At 47.2% G+C, this 27,453-nt stretch overlaps 1 protein-coding gene across 7 annotated transcripts in view; it reads right to left on the bottom strand.

Annotated features, from left to right (window-relative positions):
* The window catches only part of LOC108935118 (myomegalin-like), a 69,291-nt gene that overhangs the window by 17,819 nt on the left and 24,019 nt on the right, over positions 1 to 27,453 (bottom strand). For 5 of the 7 annotated variants that reach the window (XM_018753428.2, XM_018753427.2, XM_018753423.2 and 2 more), the window contains exons 1-16: positions 11,596 to 13,059; positions 9,220 to 9,357; positions 8,722 to 8,841; positions 8,483 to 8,575; positions 8,128 to 8,337; positions 7,398 to 7,556; positions 6,698 to 6,802; positions 6,328 to 6,465; positions 5,621 to 5,800; positions 4,980 to 5,174; positions 4,722 to 4,898; positions 4,483 to 4,543; positions 4,267 to 4,358; positions 4,068 to 4,172; positions 3,821 to 3,912; positions 3,339 to 3,478 (exon numbers count right to left, since the gene is read on the bottom strand). In XM_018753428.2, the coding sequence (XP_018608944.2) occupies positions 3,339 to 3,478; positions 3,821 to 3,912; positions 4,068 to 4,172; positions 4,267 to 4,358; positions 4,483 to 4,543; positions 4,722 to 4,898; positions 4,980 to 5,174; positions 5,621 to 5,800; positions 6,328 to 6,465; positions 6,698 to 6,802; positions 7,398 to 7,556; positions 8,128 to 8,337; positions 8,483 to 8,575; positions 8,722 to 8,841; positions 9,220 to 9,357; positions 11,596 to 12,732 (3,142 nt within the window). In that variant the 5' untranslated portion in view covers positions 12,733 to 13,059. Of the gene's footprint in view, positions 1 to 3,338; positions 3,479 to 3,820; positions 3,913 to 4,067; positions 4,173 to 4,266; positions 4,359 to 4,482; positions 4,544 to 4,721; positions 4,899 to 4,979; positions 5,175 to 5,620; positions 5,801 to 6,327; positions 6,466 to 6,697; positions 6,803 to 7,397; positions 7,557 to 8,127; positions 8,338 to 8,482; positions 8,576 to 8,721; positions 8,842 to 9,219; positions 9,358 to 11,595; positions 13,060 to 19,574; positions 19,732 to 19,939; positions 20,089 to 20,203; positions 20,328 to 23,398; positions 23,476 to 27,333; positions 27,445 to 27,453 lie in introns of those variants that run through there. The other 2 variants (XM_029250284.1, XM_018753424.2) reach the window with 2 other exon arrangements.

The raw sequence follows: 27,453 nt of genomic DNA on the forward strand, positions 1-27,453 counted from the left end.
GTACGCGACTTACATAAACACAGCCGAGCGCCGGACACAAGAGCAGCTTCCCCTGCTTCCCGTCAGCTAACAAATGTGCTGACGAGTCATTGCGGAATACGCTGAGATTCATTAAAAAACACACATTTGGAGTAGAGACTCCTTGTGAACTATACTTTCTCTATGGGTAAGATTAAATATGAGTACTACCTTGTACTATGTAGCTTTATTAAACAAGTACTGTGGATGTGGATTTCTATATTCCAGAGGTAGATGTGCATCTTTTCAACACACGCACACATTTTCTGAACCGCTTGTCCCATACGGGGTCGCGGGGAACCGGAGCCTACCCGGCAACACAGGGCGTAAGGCCGGAGGGGGAGGGGACACACCCAGGACGGGACGCCAGTCCGTCGCAAGGCACCCCAAGCAGGACTCGAACCGCAGACCCACTGGAGAGCAGGACCCGGTCCAACCCACTGCACCACCGTGCCCCCTTCTTTTTAACACGACAGCGCATTACATTTATTCATTTAGTTTTTCTCTAAAGGGACTTAGAACGTTAAGCTATTTACAGTGATTTATCAGTTCATACAACTGGGACATTTTTACCGTATCAGTTCAAAGTAAGCAAGTTGCTCACTGTTACTCGAGCAGGAGGTGGGATTAAACCCAGGTCCTTTGAGCGGGAGGTGTCAGCTTTAACCACCACGCCACCTTCTGGCCCCACGTGAATGTTTCTTTGTTCTTGAAGGACCAAAGCATGCTCCGCAAACGAAAGACAGGAGGATTTTCCTGGAGTGTAAATGCAGGAGCAGAAAAGGATCTGAGTTTGTGGCTCTCATTAGTTATTCGTGTAGTTGACTTTGATCAGTTCGGGACGAGGGCTCTGCAACCTGCTGAGCTGCTTCATTGAGCGCATTGCCCAGTCTCCATGAGAGCGATGAGCAGCTCTGCCTTAAATTCTGATGCCCAGACCTGTCAGCCATGACCACTGGCGGTATTTCACCTCCAGCACAGAGTAAAACATCCCAGTAGTCTATAAATATGCAACAAGTGTTTGTAATGTATCACTCATGACAAGACATACTGTACAATATTTAAAATTCAGTGTTGCGCTAACCTGAAGGGAACTAGTAAGTGTACAAATTCAACTAATTTCCCAGTGTACAATGTGGAAAAATGTAATGAAGAAGTCAGATGCTTATTTTATGCTTGATGTAAATATGAGAAAATTAACATATGTATAATACTAATAATGCATAATATGTGCTGAAGAATTTATTCTAACATTAATTGTGGTAATGTATTAATTTGTGCAATAATTGTGCTTAGATGGAACTTTACAATGAGGTCAAGCTGGCTGTTTCCAGCATTTTGCAAAGTCAAGGAGATGACATATCATCGAGCAGCAGTAGTCGGGGAGGAGGGGAACAATTTACGTCGAGTTTAAAAGGGCGAAATCGAAGGGGGTGCATTTATTCACACGCATCAGTGTCAGTGTGGACTACAGTGGGGGACTAGGACATCTAGGTCTTCTGTTCACAGCAGCACTGGGGATTTCTTTTATTCGGTATTTAATGAAGCATCTGGCATCCCGAAGAATAAATAAAACCAAAAAGTGAATGTGATTAAATCAGATCATACAGAGGTCCAACAACCAAACCTTTTGTTCTAAAAGCATGTCAGCTATTTATTTCCCAAACGTGAAGTTTTCAACAACTGGGACAATTATAAACTACGAGCGATGTACATGAAGGTTACGTGATGTTCCATACTGCGTGAACGTGACAAAAAGCTCCCGAAACAGCGATGCAGATCCTGCAAAACTTACCCTGATCCAGCTGTGAGACATTGAGATGAAGACAGTGGTGGCTTTGTTACAGAGAGTCTAAAGCGAAGCCACAGCTCTAATCTCACAAGGTGGGAAAAGAAAAGATGCAAAGCACTTGAAATTGAAATTCAACTGCACAAAACCACAAAACTTCACTAATCTGTTGTTAAATGTTTTTCCTTAGTATTTTCAGGAAGAATGAAGGCAGCCAGTCATTAAAAATTCAGTTTCTTTGTTATACATTACATTTGTACCTGCATGAAAAAAAGGATCCTCCGTTTTATCAGACGCACTTCAGTCATTTTTCTGTTGCACAATAACCGTGCACACGAAAAATTAGTTAACGGCTATGCAAACTCTCATAACAGGCTTTTATAAACAGTGAAATGCATCTATCCTGAATATTACAGCACAGCCCCTACGTTATTCTGAAAGTCACTCAAAGGTGTTTTTAATGCTTCTCACAAATTAGGAATAAAGCTCATTAAAGTGCGGTCAAGGAAGTGGCTTTTGCTAATGTGATGCTGATTCTTCTAGAAAAGATATGATGAGAAAGACATGGGAGAGAAGGAGTTCAGAAAAGGGAAGCTTCACTCTGGGAGTCAAGAAGCACACAGCTGTAAGTCAGCGCACACTGCTAGCTGAGACAAGCAGTTCTACTCTTGTCTCCTTGCAAGACGTGCCAAGAACAAGCGGTGGAGCCCCTGCGGAACCTGAGGACAAGAAAGGCGCCCGACACGATGCTCAACAAGCGCCCGAGTCCACTATGGTCAGTATGGCATCAGCATCGTGCAATCAGATCTCAGTGTCCATCAACAGCACCGTGATGTCCCTTCAGTTACACATGCATGTAAGCAACTGGTTTCCTGCGTGTACTACAGGGAGCAAAACAAAATGAGCATTTACAGGACAAAATCTTGCACGAATCCAGTGACAGGCTAAGTATTTTCACATTGATCAAGACACCTTTTCTGTATACTGCACACAACATTCTGAAGCCACGTTCAAGACTAGGCTAAAATGTAAATAAAGGACATGATACAAAAACAAATCCATACTACACTTAATCTGCAAAACCACATACTGGACAAAGGAATAAAACATTATAGCAATACTGTAGAACTACAGTAATATCATAAAATATTGTTAATATTGTAAGTTTGTCATGGAGGGTGTGGTGGCGCAGTGGGTTGGACCGGGTCCTGCTCTCCAGGGGTCTGGGGTTCGAATCCCGCTTGGGGTGCCTTGCGACAAACCGGCGTCCCGTCCTGGGTGTGTCCCCTCCCCCTGCAGCCCTGCGCCCCGTGTTGCCGGGTTAGGCTCCGGCTCCCCGCGACCCCGCATGGGACAAGCGGTTTCAGACGACGGGTGTAATTTTGTCTACATGTGACTCTGGTAAGTAAAGCCACTGGGGTTAGAAGCGTTACACATGCCAAGGAAACACGTTACTCAGAGCGTTAAGCAGTGTCCCCCGACACCTGGGAGGGGCGTTGTTGACAGAGCTCCAAACTCCACTGTTCCCCACCTCCAACACTAGGCTGCCCCGCAGCTGCCTTTTCATGTGCCAAGGCTGCACCTCGAGCCCTTGAAAGGAGCTCCTCCAACTGCCCTCGCAACGCCTGAACCTTGTCCAGTTCCACGTGCAGCGCCTTCATCTTCTCAGGGCTACGGAATAGAAAGAGAAGGACAAAATACAAAGTGAATACACTTATACCCCCCTTTAAATCATTCTGATCCATTCCCGAAAACCGACCGAATATCAAACGACCCGATAACGATGTTACCGATTCCATTATTTCTCATGGGAAAAAATTCCAATTCTTCAGTCAATTCAGTAAACGAGGGAATGAGTGCACTGCGTTTAATCGGTCGCATCTGCGTTATTCCTACTACATCTGAGCTTTGGAAGGGAGCGTCAAATATCTGATTAAATGCTGACAAATTCACACGAACCCCTATTCGAGTCTTTAAATCACTCTGCCCTAAGGGTCTTCAACAGTAACCCACCCGTCTCCTTGGGAGCGGATCAGGCCCACGCTGTTGTAAACTTGTCTCTCTGTCTTCAGAGCTTCACTCAGTTGGCGATAGAGTGACACCAGCTGCTCCACGTATATGAAACACAGCAAATACAACACGTCACAAGGGGACGAACAGAAGCTTTAAAGGAAGGCGTTTACACTTTGTTAACCCGTGTCCGATGATTCTACGGAAGCAGATTCACTCCAAAACCTGCAAGAGGAAGCCTTGTGCAAACCTTCATGAGGTCCTCCTTATGGTGTGTGATCTCTGGGTTGGACTCGGAGGTGGACGTCTCCTCCGATCCTTCAGACAGGGCCAAACGCAGGCTCGACACCTCCAGCTACAGAGACGCACGTAGAGAAGGGCGCAATGGGATTTCGCTTGACTCAATTAAAAAAGAAATGCTCGAAGAAGATGGTGTGAAGGGGGTCTACCTGGGCTTCCTTCTCCTTCCTCAAAGCAATGTGTAGCTCCTCCTGGACAGCCTGTAACTTCTCCTGGGCCTCGCACCTACCATCACACAGCCCTGCAAGTGGGACAGCTACTCAGACTAACAAAGCACAATGGCCTGTGTGTTTGTGTGCGTGTGTGAGAATGTGTGTTTAAGGCTTGAACCACTCAGAATCAGTGTATCTGTCCTCCAGACTCACCTGTGCCCACTTCTCCTTGGCTGGATGTGACCATCGGCTCCTCCCGATTTTGCATTAGCTCCTGTGGTAGAGAAAAGGGTATTAGCTCATATGGAGAATGAAGATGTATCTGATGTTTATTTCCATTATTCACTTTATTATTGTAATGGTGTGTTTTTTTTAAATGCATTCACCGAAAAAAGGAAAAAAAAATGAACGTATTGATAGACTATAAAGTATAAATGTGAACTCCTCCTTACCTGGATAATGGCCTCCTTCTCGTGCAGCTGGGCATGCAGGTGCTCCAGCTGGCCCCGGCCTTCTCCCGAGCCACGTAATTTGTCCTCCTCTCGCTCCTGGACCATCAGTTGCCGGCGCAGCTCTTGCACCTCAGCTTGGCGCTCGCTGATCACCTGAGCCAGCTGCCCGGAGGAGTCCTGGAGCCAAACGGAAGTCACCGTGATACTGCCTGCTCTGTCCAGAACAGCCACCGGTGGGCTGTGGGACTGTGGGGCTACCTGGATGTACTGGTCCCTGGCGCCGATGGTGCGGAGAAGCTCCTGGATCTCAGCGTGGTGCTCCTGGGCCTGCTGGTTTCGGTCCGACAGCACTTTCTGGAACAGGAGCTCTTTCAAATGAAGGCTCTTCTGGAGCTGCTCCACCACCTCGCCCTGACTCACGGAGACCTTGCTGAGCAACGCAGCGGTGAGCTCCTGCCACACACACACACACACACACACACACACACACACACACACACACACACACACGCATATTAACGCACGTCCTTATAAACACAAGTTAGAATGAGAGCCATTGCGTTTTTTTGTCCGGGACTCCGAAGTCACTTTCACCCCGAAGTCACAATGAAAAAAAACGATAATGAATAAATGACAATGAAAATAACAATGACAATAAATAAAAACTTAACAATATAAACCCTTGATCAATTCATGTTGCTGAGCTCTTAACACTGACGGCTTGCAATCACAGACGCGTCACGTGGCGGCCAGGCTTAGGGCCGATTGTACCATGTAGCTATTACAAATCAAAAAGGTACTCTGTAAAACATTTAATTAATTTTTTAAATCCTTTTTTGCTGTATTGGTTGTACAATAGTTATCAATTTATTAAAGATCAACCCATGATGTTTGAGTACCTGCACCTCCTTGGTGCGAGTGTTCAGAGAGGCCTGCATCTGGCTGAGGAGCGTCTCCTTCTCCGCCAGGCTGCGTTCCAGTCGCTCCCGCACCTCTCGCTGTAGCCTCTGCACGCTTTTGCAGGTGTCCGCCACACGGTCCAGCTCCAGCTGCTTCGCCCGCAACAGGCTGTCCAGGCTCTGAGATGGACAGACAGACAGACAGACAGACAGACAGAGACACACACACACACACGGGTGCACAGGCAGACACACACGTACACATGCAGACGTGCAGATATGTAAACACACACCAAAAAAAGTGCATGAAAATGCGCACGCAAATATGCCAACACATACACATGGAGACGTGAGCAGAAGACAGGTGCAGATACACACACAAACACATAGTTACTGCTTGGGCATCATGGAAAAGGTAGTTTTTCACCCTTTAAAGTGGCTCTGTTAATCCAGAACATTATCAAATCTGGTTATCTTTTATTACCTTTAATATTATCAAATCTTGTTATATTTTATTCCAACCTTGGACTTGTGTTGTTTGTTTTACGTCTGCATGTGCGCGTACCGCGTTTTGCTGACCTTAGGGAAACATTTTCCCGACAAACTCTTGTGCACCTGTCTCTTCTCATACGGCAAAGGTCTCTAGGCTGTACAGAACAGGCGTTTTGTGTGTGTGTGTGTGTGTGTGTCTGTATTTGTGCCCCTACCGTGATGGTATCCTCGTTGTTGGATGTGACGCAACGCAGCCTCTCAAGGTCCCGATCCTTCTCCCTGAGGGCCAGCTGCATCCTCTGCACCTCTGCATCCTTCTCCTCCAGGCAGCGGAACTTGTCATCAACGGAACGCTGGCAGGGTGAGTCACGTGGCCGTCAAGCGGCCGAATCCCCGGGACTGCTGGGTAGTCCCACCCACCCCACAATATCCTTCCCGCAGCTGAACCCTCAAGGCCGTCCAACTCGCACGCATCAAACAAAACAGCCCGCCGCAGCGATCTCTACGTATCTAATATAGCACAGAAGATACTGTTGGTTTTGCTGGGCGCCGCTGTAGGCAGCACAAGGTGGAGCGACAGCCTACCTCCAGAGCTCGATCCCGCTCTTTGACGCGTTCCCTCAGTTTGTCCAAAAGGACATCCCGGGATCCCCTGCGGTCCTGCAGACTGTCCAGGAGCTCGGAGTATTCCTGTGGGAAAGGGGGTGAGGAAGATACGCTTCGTCTACACAGGATCGGCCCTTGGGCGACAGCATATTGGAATTGCTGGACGGTCCGGAGTGCCACAATACTCTTAATATATTTTGGAGAATTTCCAAAAAAAAGAAAAAAAAGATGTTACTTAACTAACAGAAAGAAATTGTAATTAAATGATCAAAACTAAAAATGAAAATCAATTTTTTAAATTTAAAGCAATTTACAAGTTTCAAAAAGTATCAATACATAACATGAAAGTGTTTTTCCGGAAATTCAGAACTGGAAGGAATCGTAGTTTTTGCACCGTTTCCTCGTTCTCGGTGAGGTCACTGGTCGGTTTTCTCACGGTAGTGACAAAACAAAACGGTTTGTTAAAAAATAGCTATTTCAATCATTTATATTGTTTGCAAGTAAACAACTATAAACACACAGCACAAGAAATATTTACATCTCTTTGTTGATATAAATTTTGTTAAAACATTTTTTTTTTTGCACGAATTGCAGGGATCGCGTGTCCGAGTCCTTGCGTTTGTTGCCGAGCGTTGACGCGTGCGTCTTTGTGCGTATGTGTTCCGGTGCTGCGTCGCACCTGGAGCAGCTGCTCTTTCTCCTGCAGCGAGAGTCTCAGCAGCTGGACGGTCCTGTTCTGCGCCTCCCGCTCCGCCAGCGCCCGGCCTTCCTGCTCCCGCAGCCGCTCTTCCTTCTCCCGCAGAGCGGATCTGGCCTCCCGCAGAGCCCTGCGCAGCTCCTGGGGACACGGTCACAGGACGGCAGCTACACGCACCATCTCGCAGACGCACACCGAGACGGAGAGACGCACTCCCACACACATGATTACGGCACACTAAGTGACACATACAAAGACATATTTATGCATGCACAGAAATACACACATATTCACCACTGCACAGCGATATTAATACAGAAAAACAGATACATTCATTCAGCAATCCACAAGATTTATAAACTCACACACACACACACGGTCGGAAACCGCTTGTCCTGAGCAGGGTCACGGCGAGCCGGAGCTCAACCCAGTAACACAGGAGGGGGATGCATCCAGGACAGGACGCCAGTCCATCGCAAGACACCCCAAGCGGGACTCAAACCCCAGACCCACCAGAGAGCAGGACCTGGCCAAACCCGCTGCGCCACCGCGCCACCACGACCCCCCAAACAATGTATTTAATGCACAAAATCCTATTTGCATTAAAAATGATATACACAAGGGTTCCAGCAATAAAACTGTTGCATATCTTGTGGACCTGATGTACACACACACACACGCACAATGCCGCCATAGTCAAAGGCTTGCAGACCTGGCTGTGCTGCTGCATAGCACTTCTATGCTCCAGCGCCTCCTGCTGGTCATTCTGGAGGCGGTCACGGTCACGGATCAGGTCGGCCACCTGACGCTCGCTCTTCTCCCGGGCTCTCCGGCTGCCTTGCAACTCCAGCTGGGTAGAGAAGAGGGACCCCTGCAGGGCCAGGAGATCTGCCTGCAGCCGCGGGCACTCCTCATTCAGCGCCTGGGTGGGAGTGTCAGTGAAGTGAGGGGACTCCCGCTGAAATACCTGTTCTGTCTAAACCCCTACAGGAATCATTACGTGTGCAAAGGGACGGCGGACCGACCCCTATGCACTGACAGCCCGCTGCCCGGCGAGGGACCCTCACCTGTGGTTGCTGGAGTTGCCTGTGAGCAACAGCCTCCCTTAGCTTACGCAGCGACTCGTTCTGCCCTTCCACAACAACACGCAGCTCCTCAGCCTGGGGGGACAGCGTACGCACGTGACCATACACATTTATACATCTCGGTTACTGAAGGTAAGATGTAAACTGTAAGACGAACAGGAGTTAGGGGTGATGGAGGTTGATGGGGTGATGGAGGTGGTGAATGATCCCAGCAATCGCACCTCTACGTCCCGGGTGCGAAGCGTGTCGCTCAGGCTCTGGATGGTGCGCTCTTGCTGCCGGGCTGAATGACGAACAGAGTGAAGCTCTGTCTCCATCTCGCACAGCTTGTCCTGCAGCTTCTGGCGGACATTTAAATTTACAGGAATTTATTTAGCGTGGACCGCTCAGAGGATGACGTAGCACCCGTTTAGCACGGACCGGTCGGTATATCGCAAGACCCATTTCGGTGGCATACGAAACAGGGGCGAAAATAAATCAGTTCTAAGACAACTGTCATTTGCCACACAATACTTGTGCTGCTTAGCACCAGAATTCAACAGGTGAAGAAAACGTGAGTGACATATCCCTGTTGATCCATCCCAACACATCTTCAAAGGCAAAATTTGATTTTATCACCCATCGCTTCTCAGTTCTGACATGCAATTCATGCAGGTGACGTGTGGGAAAGATCAGGTCCCCACTATACAGATGCGATCCAGTGTCGCTGCAGCGCTTACCTGGTTGCTGGCCTCACTGCGCTGGATTTTGGCCTGGAGGGACCGCACCTGATGCTGCGCCTTCTGCAGCTCGCCATCGCACTCCCCCGCAGCACGCTCGTACTGGCTCAGCTGGGACTGCTGCCGCTCGATCAGCGCCTGCGGAAAACACGAACAAACACGCATACCGCGTCAGAGATGGGGTGCAGCAGGTGAGGTCACTGCAACCACAAAAAAATAATAAATACACTCACAGGGATCTGTTAGACATTATGCAATCAAGAATTTTGTCACAGTGCTGAAAAAATACTAAGGCATTACTGTAAGTCGTGAAAGCAAAAGTCTCCTGATGATTCCCCTGTAATGATATACACACACACACACACACATTTGAACCGCTTGTCCCATACGGGGTCGCGGGGAACCGGAGCCTACCCGGCAACACAGGGCGTAAGGCCGAAGGGGGTGGGGACACACCCAGGACGGGACGCCAGTCCATCACAAGGCACCCCAAGCGAGACTCGAACCCCAGACCCACGGGAGAGCAGGACCCAGTCCAACCCACTGCACCACCGCCCCCCTGTAATGATATACTGCTATTTAATATTTTCTAGGGTCAATCAGTTAATAACTGCATATTAAGTGAAGTGCACAAAAACACCCCGAGAAAGAAGCCCTCCAAACAGCCACTTCTGGCTCACTGAATTATCTGCTTTACGAGTGCGTCTAGTTGCGTCTGCTTGCGTGCGTGTAGGTTATGAGACAGGCAAGGAAACACATTCAGGGGTTACTCCCTAATTCCGCGAAAGAGGAATCCGTGTTGCAGGCGCCTGAGATTTATTAGCGTGGAGTCAAATTCTTTCGATTAGATCGATTTTGACAACGGTTAAATTATTTTGCGCTATGTAGCGGTACCAGATGGGACCCAAGTGTCCCTTCGTATCAGGGTCTGCGCCTTCAAGCTCAGGGTAGAAGTAGGCTGGCTCTGCTTAGAGTGCATTAACCCGTTTCGGCGTAGGGAGCGTCTGAGGCTCCATTTAGCACAACTCCATTTTCTCGGGTCAGAGGAGACAGCGGGACCACAGCACAGACCGAATCGATGCAGCCGAGGACCTTGAAAAATCCAGAGGAGCTTGACTGGGCCGAAGTTCTCCAGTGGGAATAAACGGGCTGACACTTTATCGTCAAAATCCCTGATGATCGCCATGTTCTTTCATTATCTTTTGTTTAGAGGTGTCCCTAATTCTCCTCTGCCCTTGAAAACCAAACCCAAGAACTATAATGAGCGCAACTGTCAAAATAATCTCACTTCTGCCTTGGCTCGAACTACCATTGTAAGAATGAACACACGTGAACAGAGTTTATATGTCATTCACATAAAATCCACTTTAACATAATAAAATAAATACGTTTTCCTTTGCCATTGCATTCATTTTCTGCATAAAAACAGATTGCAGATTTTCACCTAAGAAATCTCTTTGTAGACTGTCATTTTGGGTTGTTTGTACCAGGTACAAAGAAGAGTGGGGGTGGCTGGTAGTGTAGTGCTTAGAGCTACTGCCTTTAGACCCAATGAGTGCAGGTTTGATCCCCACCTCTGGCTATAGTACCCTTGAGCAAGGTACTTACCCTGAAACTATTCTAGCTTCTTTTAAAAAAAAAAAAAAAAAAAAAAAAAAACCCCTGCTGTATAAATGGGTAAATGATTGTAAGCAGGTAATAATGGTGACCTTAATTAATAAATGTAAGTACGGAAGAGGCTTTACACTGTTAGCAATAGCCCATAACTAGAGCTGTACCCAAGGGTTGCTTAATGAGCATTACTACAGTACAAATTACAAGCTGTAAAAGGAAGGACTATAAAATATCAGCTTGATTAGGGATGCTAGACACGACTTGATGAAGTGCATTGCACTGTCACTGGGGTAACAGTTGTCATGGCAATCAATGCTCGTGAGGATGCTAAGAGACTGTCATTCTCCTGGAGATGGCAAACTAGGGTGTGATTATAATCAGGGCAGCACTAGAAAATCTCCAGTGGACTTTCTACTTCCTCACTCAGTATGTTTTTTACTCTGTAAAGAAAAAGTGTATCTAAATTTTAATTTAAGTCCAAAGCCAAATGTCTAGTTTCTCTCCAATCATATGATGATGAGCAACCTCTGTTGAATTTACACAAACCTGTTACATTTTAAAATTTATATTTCAAGACTTAACAGTCATGTTTATCAACCAGCGTGGACTAAAAGACACAAAAATCTCTCTTTTTTTTTCCTAAAATGGAAAAGCAGTGTCTAATACATATATTGATCTTCTGCAGAGTTCATTATTTTCTGCTTAATTTATCTTTAGCAGGTTTTTGAAGAGCTGGTGGTGAGACGTGACGAGGAGCAATACCTCCCCGAGGCGTAATGGGATGTACTCCATATAGACATCCTGCCACAGGTCTTCCAGGAGTGACAGATCTGCCCGGAAGTGTTGCTGCCTGAAGGGGACTTCACAACCTCCACTGGTGGAACAGCTCTTAAAGGTGGACGCTGAACATGTGGGTTTGACCAAAACTGGAAGTCGGCTGCCCCGCAGGCTCTTGATAGGCATGTACGCTGGGTGCTTGCCCAAGCTGAGGGTCTCCTCCACCTGGCTGGGACGGTCAGTGGTCCTCTTCTGTTCAGTCAGTTGGTCCCGTTGAGAAAACTGGGCCTTCTTCTGATCCCTTCCTTTAGCGGATGCCTGGGCTGGGTCAGTAGATGGATTCAGAGACTCCGCGGAGCAGGTGGGGCTCACATGTTCTGCACTACCCTCCCCTGGGATTTGGTCATCGCCCAAAGCAATGTACCGGCCCTCTGGCACAGTGGTTTCTGCAGGAACCTCATCCCTGATGTACAATGTGACAGCTGAAGAGCGGGTGGACGGTCCGCAGGACAGGCTGCGGGCTGCCTTCCGGGGCACTCTGCAAACAGCTTCGTAGTCCGAGTCGGCAACGCGCAGGCCTGAACAACCCTGGCACCTCCTGGGCCAGTGGCCTGGGACCTCTGCCACTCTGGAGGCTCCATGAAAGTACTTTAGCTCCTGCTCCCCATGCCCTGCCCAGGACTCAAATTCAGAGTAGGCCAGGTCCTCCTGGAGCAGAGCACCATACTTGGCGCTTGATGGATCGGCAACGCCCACCAGGCAGTCAACACCACCTTCAACCGGCCCATCCCTGGGGCCACAATTGTTGTTCCGGCTGTACAGGCTGGCAACGTGTTGCCTCAACCCTTCCTTGTCCAGGAGCAGCTTCTGGAGCCGCTCCACAGAAAGTGCCTGGACACGAGCGATGACCGTGTCGAAGCGGTACAGGCGCTCCAATGTAAAGGAGCACTTGCTGCAGGTGAACTCGCTGCGTCCATCACGGGCCACCTCACTCCCCACAGCGTGGGACAGCAACACCTGCAGGCTGAGCCTGGAGGATGGGTGGAATATCCACCGGCGCTGGTTCCCACACAGCTCCCCGCCACACACCCGGCACACATCCTTCATCCTGGAGTCCATCATCACCCGCTGCGGTTCAGCCGACCCAGAACACAATGACACCGCGTACAGACGGCACGTTTATCTGGCAATTCTCGATCAGAAATTTCTTGTCCAATCCTGTTCTTCATCCAAACTCTCGTGTATTTTTCAGTTTCCGAACAGAATTCAGTGGTGAAACATACGAGACCTCGGAATATATCTTAATAAAAAAAAAAGCATCACTTTTGCAAGGCAATTTCAACTGTCACCTTAAACAAGGGGTTTCCAGACACCTTCCGCATTCAAAAAGAAATAAAGCTCAAGGATGGCAGAAATGGGTTGTAGTATTCGTCCAGGAAAACTCACTGTAATGTGATCTGATCTGGTCTGTACAAAAAAAAAAAAGAAGCAAAAAAACTACAAAGCCCTCCAGAACCGAGCAAAAAAATGAAATAAAAGAGCAAGCTGAGCAACAACAGTTAAAAAAGAGACTGAGACAAAAAGTTCAAGTAGAGGTACAAAAAATATAGACAAAAAAAAAAGCAATAAATAACGAACCCAGAGCCTGCTGTGGGAAAACACAGAACTGCTCGGAACATTAGGATGAACGAGGCGTGCGGCGAAAAGGCGTCTTAGTTCAGTGACGCTGTGAGCGCAGATGGGCAGCGGGGACCCGGCGGATCGGAACCGGCACCGGTACCGGCGCGGGCTGCGTAGCCTGCTTGTGTCCTTGCACGTCCTCGAAGGCTTCCGCCTTCCGCATCCATCCACAGCTCGGGCTCCCGCTTTCGTGTCCTTGTGGATGTACACGCAAAGAGCGCCGAGCTGCTCGCTGCCGCTCCGGATCGCGATCTGCGGTTGGAGCCGCGGGAGAGAGCGAACCACCAGCGCGCGCGCGCGCGCGCACACACACACACACACACACACACACACACACACACACACACACACACACACACACACACACGGCCGACACGTGACGTGTCTAAGCGGGGCTTGTACGGCTCCGCGAATAGAACACTCCTCGCAGTGGTACAACTGAACTGTACAAGAAAGTGTGTTAGAGATCACGATTAGACAGCGAAAGCGAGACGACGACGGCCCGGCTCTCCGGCAGGTGAATCGCGCCGATGATGCGCTCGCCGCGTCTCCACTCCAGGTAGGTAGGTGTGGGTGTGGGTGTGGGGGTGTGTGTGGGTGTGTGTGGGTGTGGGTGTTCTCGGCACGAGCTCGGCCTTCAACACAACACACACTCAACTAGTGAGTCGGAGGTACTTTCTCTTCCGCTCCTACCTGTTACCTTTATTTGTCCGACACGACACCGCTTGTCCAGGGTGATTTACAGCAAGAGTGAAATTTACACTTATTCATTTAGCTGATTTTACTTTTGTAATAAACTGTTTTTACTATGGGGGTGCGGTGGCGCAGTGGGTTGGGCCGCAGTCCTGCTGTCCGGTGGGTCTGGGGTTCGAGTCCCGCTTGGGGTACCTTGCGACGGACTGGCGTCCCGTCCTGGGTGTGTCCCCTCCCCCTCCGGCCTTACGCCCTGTGTTGCCGGGTAGGCTCCGGTTCCCCGTGACCCCGTATGGGACAAGCGGTTCTGAAAATGTGTGTGTGTGTGTGTTTTTACTATGGGGGGTGCGGGGGCACAGTGGCTTGGACCATATCCTGCTCTCCAGTGGGTCTGGGGTTCGAGTCCCGCTTCGGGTGCCTTGCGACAGACTGGCATTCTGTCCTGGGTGTGTCCCCTCCCCCTCCGGCCCTACGCCCTGACTTGCCGGGTTAGGCTCCGGCTCCCCGTGACCCTGAATGGGACAAGCGGTTTCAGATGATGATGTTTTTCCCATTGCTATTCATCCTTAGCATAGCAGGCAGGGATAATTCGTTCGATGAGATCAGCCCATTTAGACAAATTCCCATTGTGAGAGGATTGAAATATCCATCCATCCATCCAGGGGTGTAGCTACGTGGTGGCCGTGGGTGGCCAGTGCCACCCCTGACTGAAGCTCGACCACCCCTCCGGCCACCCCTGTTGTACAAAGCACTCTTACCACACTGACAGGTGACTTTTTTTCGCCGCTCAAATCTGTATGACGCGCATACTAGTGTTCCGTGCGGCGCTGAAGAGCTGCGAACCGCCCCACGGCACAAACCTGCTCTGTGTAGGAAGGAGGAGCAGGAGTGGGAAAATTCAATTTCGGTACTGTTACTGCAGCCAAGTCCATGATAGCAAGTGAGCAACGCGAGGGGACACAGTGTTCAGGAGAGTAAAAATCAGTGTTAAGTTGAGGGACTGCGTCATCCATTTCTGCATCGCCAAGGGGGCTGAGGGGACACACCCCAGACAGGACGCCAGTCCATCACAAGGCACCTCAAGCAGGACTTGAACCCCAGACCTGCCACACAGCATCACCAGACAAACCCGCAGCGCTACCACACCCCCCCCGATGTGATTCTTCTTATGCTCTGACAATCCTCAGTAACACAGCTCGCTGCATTATTTAGAATATTTCTAGCTTTCCTTTTAATGCGATACTTGAATTCCTTCATTTAACATACGCATCTCACATGCACACGGTGTCCGACATGGAACGCATGGCATGGTACACTGGGCCCAAACATTTCGATGACTTTGCTCAAGGACCATTGTGATGAAATGTTCCCAAGAACACTTTCTTCGTCACTCTGCGCAGCACGTGGACACACTGCTGTTAGCGGCGCTGTGTTGTGTTATAAACAAATATTTGATGCTACATTGTCTTCATTGACATTAAGGCCTTATTAATACTAGTGTAAGTGTATTTATGCTATTAATAGAGTTTCTATGACAGTGATGCACAAAGGGAGGAGGGGAGAGGGCCCCTTTCCTCATCACCATTTATTTAACACCTTCCCCAGCAGCAGGGAGTGTCCCTGCATGTCCCCGTCAGAGAAGCCCCTTCACAGGTCTTCTCTATGTCAAGTCCCTCACTGTTATCCCTTACCAGTCACCGGGTCTCTATGTAACACTTAAAACAGAAGTTTCGCAAACACCTCGACCTCAACACTTTGGACTCCATCATTAGCAACCTGTTCCCAGGAAAAACAGATTGTCACAATAATTTATAAATCTCAGTTAATTGTTACATGTTAATAGATTATAAGGACTCAAAGGACTGGGGTTCCTGTCCCTCTTATGCTGTGAACATGGAGTAATTATGTGAACATACAGTGCATTATTAATGTTGTATCTGGGCATGAGCAACTAATGTAACACACCATGAACACTAACATCGTGTACTACAGATATATGGGGAAAAGGGACAGCGAGTACCTTATCCTAAATTAAAACAATAAAAATGCTCTAAGTAGGTCAATCACTGTAACCTGGTTGGGAGTAAAACACCATGAAATGAATAAATGAAAATTAAAAACAACAAATGCAGAAAAATCCCCGTAGTGCAGCAGGGCCTGGCAGAGAGTCTCAAAGATCACATGGTGTACAGAGGGACGCAATGAAGGCCGCTTCACAAAGGGTATCTCGGAGCAGGGAGGTCACCGTGGCAACAAGACGCAGAGAAAGATAAGGGAGGCGTCTAAAAAGGAGCGAGGACACGTCCGTATTTTGATAATAAAAAAACCCACAGCTGTCGGTGGGAAGACTGGAAATAGCTTGGGAAACATCAGACCGGAATGCTGGTGACTCCAAAGTCACAGAATGTTCTCCGAGCACTGTTTGCTATTGTAAAAACTATTTCGCTGAAGTATTTCGGTCATGCCGAGTGGATTTGGGTTGTATTCTAACTGCCACGGTCAGCAATCTGTCACAAAAGCCATTTTCTCCAGGGCAACGTTCACCCCGGGGTTCGGCATTAATCCCCGACCATAATGAAGTCTATTTCTCTTCATGAGTGAGCATTTGTTTATGTTGATTAAGCATGTTAAGATTTCTTTGTTTTTCTAGCGTTAAGGCTGATTTATAAGACTCCTCTGTGCTACGGCCAAATCTTTCACTGCGGCTGTTAGGTGGCCACGGGAGAGAAACGGAGAGCGCCAGTTTGTCTTTGTGCAGGAATGGGGGCTTTAATTAAAAGCCCATTTGTTCTAATCAGTGTGAATTACTCACCAAAGCGCAGCACATTTCTTCCGAGCCCTAAAGAAATTGCAAAATCCGTAATCATGAGGGGGGCCAAAGAAATTAAACAGAGAATAGATTTCCCCCTCTAGATTTCTGCTCTTAGTAAATATAGGCAGAATAAACAATTTAATGCCGCGTTAGCTCGGCTTGCGGTGCTTTTATTCCTAATGCAATTAAACTTAATCTTGTCAACTTGACACTCACCAAAAGCAGAGCTGCTCAAGCAAATGGTGCTCTTTGAACTTTCATTCCTATAAAATGTTCATGGACTTGCACAAGTTATGCAGCGCTGGATGGCTATTAAACAGATTTGTATAATTTAATATTGACAGTGTATTCTGTTGACAATTTCTGCAGTATCCTTCGGGATCAATAAAGTTTATCAGCCTATCTGTCTTTCAGTCTTTTTAAAATACAAAGCAGCTGGTTCCAGTTTAACCAGCCTCCAGCATGAAGGATTTGTCTGCCTGGCAAAGAGACTTATTTAAATACAGCTGCCGCCCGGAGACCCTTTTGCAACTCTGTGTCACTGAGCTCTGATCTCCAGTCCTGTATTAGCACCATAAGGTCAGCAGGATTTGATCTGTTTTGGCTGCCGGCACCTCGGAAACTCTGAAACTCTGTGACCCCCCCCTTAAGACTCACACACCCACATGCCAACAGATATAATACCAGTGCAGCAGCATCTTAGCTTATGCCAAAATACCTCTAAAATATGTTTCTGGCCGCGTGAAATTTGCTTATCTTAAAAATCCACTTCGTTTTTTTCTAGAGGCTGTCGGTACAGCAGGCGGCATGAGAAATCCGAGCGGCTCGCACCTCTGATCTGAACATTTACATGCTTCTAAAGGCTGATTTGAAAGGGAAAGCAACGGGGCCCAAAGGCGGCGGATGCAGGGAAGTGGCCGGTCTGTGCACAAGTATTGCATTTTTAACCACAAAATGAGTTATGAGGAAAAAAAAAATAGTTACAACAACCAGCAGAAGGTCCAGTGTTGCACTTTCAGGAACTAAAATTTTTTTTCTATATTAAAACCAACGCATTGCGTTTGGGAAGACTTGAAGACACGGTATCACATTTATCTTTTTGGATCATAAATTGTGCACTCATAGAATGTCAAACATTTCTAGTACACCCGAAGAGTAGAGGATTTCCAAAAATAACAAACTATTTAAATACAACATACCACTTTAAAATTATGTGCTTCATCTAAATGTAGCCTAGTTTAAAAGAGAGATTTCATGTGGAATATGTCAGAAGAGCTGTTTAGTAAAACATACAGATCATGTGTGCTCTGCGGTCCAGATGACTCTAAATACTGTCACTGAATACACAACACTGAAAACACATCACATTAGTAATATATCACTATACTCTACTGTACTGATTAATATGACTTGAGAAATATAATCTATATTGTTATATTAACTGCTGCAAAACCCTTTAGAACAGGATTAATTCACTTTTCCTAATGTACTTTGACAGCAGCTACCATTCACTTCTGCACAGCTCCTCTAGAGGACAGGCTCTAGCCATGGATGAGGATCCTGTACAGTACCCAGCGCTACCAGGCTATGAACCTGATCCCACACGCCTGTATTCCTGCTGAGTGCACAGCTCGTCCTCATCGATTTCACCCTGGAAGGACGGCAGGGGAAAGGATACCGATGCAGGATTTACTTGGACAAGGACATCCCACCATATTTGACAAATTTGTCCCTGCAGCAATAAAATGCCAGGGACCGTGCTTTGCCGATTAAGAAAATATAGACGACTTCAATTCACGTTTTGTTTGCTTAGCTGATACAGTTCACACATCTCTGCAGTATATTTCTACTTGATATTCATTACTCGATACAGTAAGCACACTTCCTCTGGAGAGTTGTACCAGCAACCTTTGAGCCGCAAAGGCCATTACCTCACTGTACTACCTGCTGCCATAACTTAGACCTGGGGTATTTGTCAATATCTGCAGCCTCTAACGCACACACTGGCTAAAGCCACTTATCCCAAGCACGAGCCTAACCCAGCAATGCAGGGCATAAGGGTGGAGGGGACACACTCAGGACAGGATACAAGTCTGTCACAAAGCAACCCCAGCAGGACTGGAACCCCAGACCCCCCAAGGAGCAGGCAGGGGCCAAACCCACTGCGCCACCCCCCCCACAATAGTTTCCTAGATTGTCTATTCATTTTTTAAACTTTTTTCAGGGATACACATACTTTGATTCATTCCCCTCAGTGTTTCTCCATTGGTGTTCCACATGGCTCCGTGCTAGATCCCTTACTCTTATCCGTCAATACCCCTTCTCTTGGCCCATTTGGAACTAATCTTCCCCTGATCTAAGCACTTCTCCATAATTTACATTGCACCTATCAGTCACAATCATCTTTTTCCATATCAGTTCTGTATGCAGCTGCTCGTGTAACGTGCGCCAGTAAAAACAGTGTTATTGGACGAGCTGACTGTGCTTCAACGCTTGCGTGCTAGCATCTGTAACTCTTCTTCTGTTGTGGAATGCACTTTCGTTTACTCAGAGATGTACTGTGCTTTGTAGAAAAGCATTTGCAAAATGAATAAGACTAAATGTTTGTTGATCGGGGTACAATAAGAGACCCTTCGGGAACGATAATGCATAGGTAACAAGTCAAAGTCCTTCACCCCTCCTCCTTTGACTTATTTAGTAAATTGCTAAAAAAAGAGCAAACAATGACCGGACCAGCATGTGGCAAGGTAAAAAAAAACACAACGGCACACAGCGTTACCTCCGCATCCTGCTCCTTCTTTTGGAGAGCGGCCATGAGCTCCCGCACTCGGCTCTCCAGTTCACTCGTCTTCCGCCGCAGAAGCGTCCCCTCATCCGCCAGCTCGGCAACCCGAGCCTCCTTGTCACGCAGCGCTTGGGTAAGGTCCTCCACCGTTCTGTGGAGATCAGGGAGAGTTCAAGGTGAGGAAAACTTTAGCTCAGCAGGGACAGATGCCCGCCATCACCCACTGTGTTCAGCACTACGGCTTTCAAGTTCTCTTGTCTTGTTGCTGGTATGAGAGGGTGACGTGGCTCAGTGTTCACTGGGCTAACGCAGTCCCAAGCAGCATGGACCCCCATGGGCCACATTCCTCATGGTCTCACCTGTCCCCGTTACCCGTAACACCGGGCGACATCTGTGTTCTTTCCTCCGGGCTCTCTTTCGAACTTGCGTCCGCTGGCAGACTGCGCAGGGACCTGGAATCTACGAGGGTGGCCATCTTCGCCGCCTCATTGCGTGCCAGCTTGGCCTCCTAAGATAACGCACAGTTCGACCAGGTCAAAAGGTTTACAACAGCCCTCAGTGGCTCTGTATCACACGGAAGCTTTCCGTTCCACTTTTAGCAATAACGATGTTGGTCGAGGTACCTCCTGCAGGAGCTGGATCTTGCTTTCCAGGATCTCCTGCATGTGATCGATTTCCTGCTGCTGCTCTTCACATCGACGCTGCAGCTCTGCCTCATTGTGGCTGCTCACGCTCTCCGCTGTTGTCCTGTGACAGCATGGGCATTTATTCCTTTATTTCATGCACACGTCCAAGGTGGCCTGCAATATTGTGCTCGCACAACTGACTTGCAATTTTTCACCCATTTATACAGCGAGGTACTTTAAAGGAATGTGGACGGAGCGCAGCTTGAATCATTGCAAGCTATGAAATTAAGATTTAACACGTCAGTTTCAAGCTACAGAAGTTTTATGGTTACATATACTGTATGTAAAGGGGGTGCGGTGGCGCAGTGGGTTGGACCACAGTCCTCCTCTCCGGTGGGTCTGGGGTTCGAGTCCCGCTTGGGGTGCCTTGCGATGGACTGGCGTCCCGTCCTGGGTGTGTCCCCTTCCCCCTCCGGCCTTACGCCCTGTGTTGCCGGGTAGGCTCCGGTTCCCCGTGACCCCGTATGGGATGAGCGGTTCTGAAAATGTGTGTGTGTGTGTATACTGTATGTCCTGAGCAACAACACACATTAGTCTGGGCCTCAGCAAATACCAGATAAATGACATATGTGTTTATTATTATTATATGTTTATCGCAATGATGATACAGTATATTAGAGAACAGATGAATTAACACAGTCATCACTTGGGTATCTACAAGCAAACCTATAGTGAGCACTGACAGACAAACCTCCACCATAATACATGTTTGTTTATGACAGGCTCACTAAGGTGGATCCACCCTGGTCTTATTCCTTCAACGTCCCTTGTTGTTTATCAAAACCCGGTCACTTGCACAGGCTACAAATAACCTGTACCGTGTTGGCTTCCGTTGCGGTGTCCTATACTCCAGATTTATTTTCCAGCGTCTGCTTGGTGGTCCACCGGCTGTCTCCGCTTCAGAAATAAAAGGACTGTGATGTCAGTCGGTCTGCTGCTGGTTGCACGGTGAAGCCCACTGACATCCTATATTACAGCTACTTATAGCTGTAAAGCTGTAGCTTATACAAGTAGAAACCATAAATTTAAAATGACGGTTTATAGTGAGATGCGGATGACGGTCAACATTTTACCCCCCTAAGGGCTAACGTGTGTAGCCTTACTTTTGTTAGTTTTTGCAGAAAACAAAGCCATCTGGCAAGAATCAATTCTTTTAAGAGTAGAAAGGAAAAAAGAATAATATACAAAGTGGAAATATGGCCAACGTGCCCTGGAGGATAATGGGGCAATGTAGAGATTTTAGTCAGCATCGTCCATCAGTTCATTCACTCAACAGAAGACAAAAAACGGGGCTCTGGGGAGGTATGATACCCAGACCAGCCGGCATTTGCGGCATTTGCGTCTCCTCAGCGGACCGCCCCCAGCGTCCGCTCAGAATGCGACGTGCTTTTTCAACAGGACTCCATTTATTTCAGACGAGACCCCGACTGGGGCTGGCGTCACCCTGGCGAGTCCCCATTTGGAAGCCTGGAAAGGTGACCTAAGTGCAAGATGGTGCATCCCCACTGATGCTGCTGAGTCGTGGGACTGCTTGGGAACAGGAGGGAGCCACGATAGCGGCAGCCCAGCTACTTGCAGCTGTCCAAAACGAACCTCGAGAATGCTGTAAACACCATCCAACATGACGAGGTTGGCTAAACTGGGCACCCTGACCCAAATATAAAAGCTCAGGCACTTGTTACATCATGACCTCCCTTATATCCAAAAAGGACTCCACATGACCATTTTATTTTTGATTCACTGTACCATATTTACTCTTCTGGGTGTGCAAAGTCATTTAAAGTAATGAAACAAAATGTTGACCTGGATCTCAGTCAGGGTGTTGCACTTGATTTGCCTGTGAGTATAGTCACTACCGGGGGGTGCAGTGGTGCAGAGGGTTTCGCCAGGGCCTGCTTTCCAGCGGGTCTGGAGTTCGAGTCCTGCTTGGGGTGCCCTGCGGTGGACTGGCATCCCGTCCTGGGTGTGTCCCTTCACCCCCCCAGCCTTGTTCCCTATGTCGCTGGGTTAGGCTCCGGCTCGCCACGACCCCCACTTGGGACGAACGGCTTCAGGCGGTATGTGTGTGTGTGTAGTCACTACTGTAAACCTATAGTGCTTTTAATGTCATTAGACAGAGTAATTAATTGCTACAGTTTGGTGCCAGTAATATTGTTGATTGCTTAGAGATAAACGATGCGGACGTGCATCCTGTTTCAGCTGTTCTGAGATATCTGTAAGTAATATGGCAAGGCTTTACAGTAAGAAAACAGCAATTGCTAAAAATCATCCAGAGCGGCCAGGGGTGCTGAGGTTGTCTTGTGAACAGAAAGCTGTGGGTTCAAACCATCAGAGGGAATGGATTGTTCACTAAAGCAGACATATTAAATCTGCTTCATCACATATTAAGGTACAAACACAGGTAACCCTCTAAGGAACCTAAGTCACTTTGAGTAATCAAAGGCATCCGCTAAGCAAATAATAATGTACTGTAAACAGTATGGAAAGAGTGGAGGGGTCACAATGTCTGGATGATCAGCATGCTACATGGACAACTGCAATGCTGGAAGAGATGTGCCCTTGAAAAGCGCTCGAACGGAAAGTCCACCATCACTCGGATGCCTCCTTTCTGCAGTCACCAATCACAGCTTTCCTCTTCCCCAGTGCAGCGCTACCGAGGGAGTCAGCTCTGCCCTTTAACTGCTGGCAAGCATAGTGTATGGGTTCAAATACTGGCATTCTGCCCTCCGGCAGCTGTTCGGTGTAACAGGACCGTCAGGAATCTGATCTAATCATCTGCTGTTGACCACTTACATAGATGCTGTCTTGTAGTATGGCTGTCAGTAACACTTGACATAAGAAAAGCCCTAATTGCGAGTGAGCAATAAATATGTTTACGTGTGCCAAGTTACACAACTACTGTATTATGCAATAATTGCTGTTGTCATGAGCCAAATTCTGAGCTAAACTGGCCTTGGAGTATTTTTTTCAATGAGTAACACACAGCAAAATGTAGAGGCCTATTTATGTTCCTCCCAACTTCCATTTTAATCAACTTCTATTTCTTTACATCTTTGAAACACATCCGAAAATGCTCCAAATAATGGTTCACCGCTCAGGAAAAACTGAAATGCAGAAGCGATCTTAACTTACAGAGCCTTATCGAGATGACACTGTTTGTCCTGGAGCTCTTGCTTCAAGCTCTCCACCTCCACCTTCAACTCGATGTTCTGCATATGAAAGAGAGAACAATATTAGCCCCTTCACCAGACATGCAATGAAGAACATCATGGTTTTTTAAAGCACATGTGACAGCTTTACAGGTATATACAGTTTTGAAAGGTGTGTCATGCCCAAAATATTCCATTATTCCATTATTAAAACACTTTGGAGGACGTGACACTGGTTCACCCAACAAAGGGTGTGCGGCAGCCCCTTGGCTGACCTTCAGTGCGGGTGGGGGTGTCGCCTGGGTGTCACTTAACACCGACAGGGTGCATCTCCCACTTGTGTCATCACTTTTATATTTAGACAGAAAGAATGCGGGCTGAGACCTTTCGGGGGCAACTGTGTTCTGTTGTTTACCTGTGTAAGCAGATGTCTGCATGACGTTTGCAAGATAGGGGAATTTCTTTTGCCCACATTCTATTTTGCAGGCTGGGCTAGATTGGGTGAGGTTGCTGGATTTTGTTGACTCTGATATTGCTATAGAAGCATTTCTACGTGCTGTTTTCCTCCCAGCACAGAGGTCCCATCTGCATGGTGTCCCATTCCCAGCAGCGATATCGATCCTTCACCAACACCCTCCTGGCACAGGAGCGTGCACACGCAGTGAAAACCTCTTGCCCAACCTTAAACGTTATACCTTTCGGGACACGTGGATCATGCCTGACGCAAAACTAAGAACTGAATACATGTGAAGTAAGATTAAGCATTTCACACTATTTTCACAATATCTTGGGATCCAGTTAAACGTGAAATCACAGCGATGCCCTAACAGGAGTAATGATATTCAGGCCTCTACTGAGAACATCTGTGGCAATACAAAATAAAGATATATTATACAAGGAACAATATGCAATCACAAATTTATCTGTTGCTGAGACATTATAATCAACACGGGTGCTCAGTGTTTTGCAGACTGTAGGTGTGAACTTCCTCAGAGTTAAGTTATCCTAAAAATAGAGACAGAACAGGTCACACCCTGTTTTCGCCCCTTTGGACCACCCAGCAACTGAGACTTTTTTAACAGGCCTGTGCTGAAAGGTTGAGGAGCAACAGGTGATTGGCTGGAGGCTTCGTCACTAAAGAGACACATGATCGTGAGCAAAAAAGAGACCCATATGGACACAGATCTAGAATGACAGTAATCTGTACACTAAATCAATAAATTTTCAAATGCACAATAACATTCCATATGCACACACACACACACACTTTCTGAACCGCTTGTCCCATACGGGGTCACGGGGAACCGGAGCCTACCCGGCAACACAGTGCGTAAGGCCGGAGGGGGAAGGGGACACACCCAGGAGGGGATGCCAGTCTGTCGCAAGGCACCCCAAGCGGGACTTGAACCCCAGACCCACCGGAGAGCAGGACCTGGTCCAACTCACTGCACCACCACACCCCCACATATGCACACATTTGATTCAAACTCCATACAACAGTTATATAGGAAAATGTAAAAAAAATTGCATCTTTAAATGTTTATATACATATGTATGAACAACTCTACAGACTGTAGGGGGGAACGGTGATGCAGCGGGCTTAGCCGGGTCCTGCTCTCTGGCAGGTCTGGGGTTCGAGTCCTGCTTGGGGTGCCTTGTGATGGACTGGTGTCCCCTCCTGGGTGTGTTCCTTCCCCCTCCAGCTTTGTGCCCTGTGTTGCTGGGTTAGGCTCCGGTTCGCTGCGACCCCGCTCAGGACAAGCGGTTTCAGACAGTATGTATGCATATACTGTATATTGAATTATCGTTGATTTAAATACTTTCTTTAAAATTCGGGATATGCAGGGAAAGATCAAACATCATTTTGGTAAAACTATGTCTTAAGCATTACAGCTCAAAAGACTTTAGTCAAAACAAAAGACTTAAATGTATTTTAAAATTGTTTAAGAAAACTACAACACTGAATTATGCGTTCTGTCTTAGTGGAATGAAAGCCTTTCACAGGTGATTCTGACATGCTAAAAATATCAGAATCTGGCAGTCAACCTGGTCGATAATATATGGCATCTGGTTGCACAAGGGCACAGAGAACACCTTTAAGCGCTGTGATCTGCCTGGCATCGCATGGTGGGATTTGAAGTTTTGTACCCGTCCTTTATCCAGCAGGGCAAAAACCTTCATCCGATAGAGTGGCTGTGGCCAGAGAGGTCTCGGAGGACCTTCCCGCCGCCGCTCTCCTACATGAGCTTATTCTCGGGGATCAGGCATAGCAGCTGCCTGTCAGCGTGTCCTCTGGGTAAAGCCGCACAACCCCTTGCTCTTTATTCAACCACCAAGCGGAACACTGATGTCCAACTGGAGTTGCGTCAAACTTTCAATAACATCGTAATTGCGGGGATCAAGAGATGAACTCGGCCTCACTTAAGAGCCCCATAACATTACTGCCATTCCAGGATAATACACACAGCTCATGTGAGGTTGCAGCAAAGGGCACAGATGAAGAGAAAGTCAGTGAGTAGTATGAAACCTCCAGAAAATCTCCCTCTATCAGCACAGGAAAGGAAATGACACTGTTGAGCACATTGTAATATAAACCTGGGTCGCTGAACACAGAAATCTTTTGAATCCGGGAGTGTCGATTCGACACAAAAACCAGCAGCATTTCTCTAATTTTTATTCGGTTCTCCGAGGTGAGGTCACAGCTGAGAATATCATTCTGACCCCACCATCAGCAATGTACACACCTGACCCCTCCTTAGGTCATTGCTGGAGGATGCGTCAGTCTCCTAACGGACAATACGGATGCCGTCACTGCGGGTCATGTTTCATTTCTCAATGAAATTGCAAAAACCTAACGTGTTGAACTCAACATATGTTGTCTCCACAGCTGCACTCACAACCATGTACGAGATGTATTTTGTAAGAAAATGATAAACTCTTACCTAATCTGTAAATCCTAAAATTATAGCTGCTGTGGTCAAGATTCAGAAGGCCAAAACAGTAAGGATGTAAAAACAAAAAAAAAAAACAACACAATTAACTAATTATAAGGTAGAAACCGATCACTTTGACGTGATATATCCATTCAGTGTTGAACAGTCAGAGACTATCCGTTTAGCTGAAATCGCCTTAGCACACCGCAGCCCCCGGACATGTTATTAGCGCGAGGACACACTGTTCAGTGGGAGATGGAACCAGCTGTCACACACATTAACATCAACAGCAGCAAACATATTGACCTAATCCATTACATTCTCAAGTGGACATATTCTGCAAAATGAAATAGGTATTTATTACCATATCATCCCAAACAATTCTGTTTACCATTTCATTTGCATTTTCAAAATATATTTTTCCATTAAAAACAGCTTTAATTGCATGTGCTGCCAAAGATCAGAAAAAATGTTTTTGTTAAATAAGAATTACTTTAAAATGTTCAAAGGTACATGCATCAGTTTTCACTGATATTCATAAAAACGAAATTTAAAAAAAAAAGTTTTATAAAATATTTGGTATGAAAATAAGAATAATATTAATTTTTACTGATGCAAATGATGACAATGATAAGACTTTTTCTGGACAACGAATCCTACTAACTCAATAACATATTCAAATATTAAATTTATCTAAGTAGGTGACATTTTTCTCCAAAGTGACTTACAATTATTACCCATTTATACAGCAGGGAAATTTTTGCTGAATTAATTTCAGGATTTTACTCAAACATAGAACAACGAGAGGTGGAATTCAAACTTCGGTCTCTCTAGAGCAAGGCACCAGCTCTAACAACTACACCACCTCTCTCAATTATACCAACCCTCCTGACTCAACCTGAAAGTGTAACACCTGTACGCTGGACAACGCAGGAATATAATGTCTTGCATCCAACCTATCTTGAACCGCACGCACAGCACTCACCCTCTTGTGGACATCTTCGCCGCTCTCCTCGTACTTCTGCTGAATCCGCTCTTCCAGAAAGTAGATGCGCAGTTTGAGGCTGAAGTTCTCTTTCTTGAGGTCGTTGAGGTGCTGTGACAG

Source organism: Scleropages formosus, chromosome 3 (assembly GCF_900964775.1).
Source record: "Scleropages formosus chromosome 3, fSclFor1.1, whole genome shotgun sequence".
Taxonomy (NCBI): domain Eukaryota; kingdom Metazoa; phylum Chordata; class Actinopteri; order Osteoglossiformes; family Osteoglossidae; genus Scleropages; species Scleropages formosus.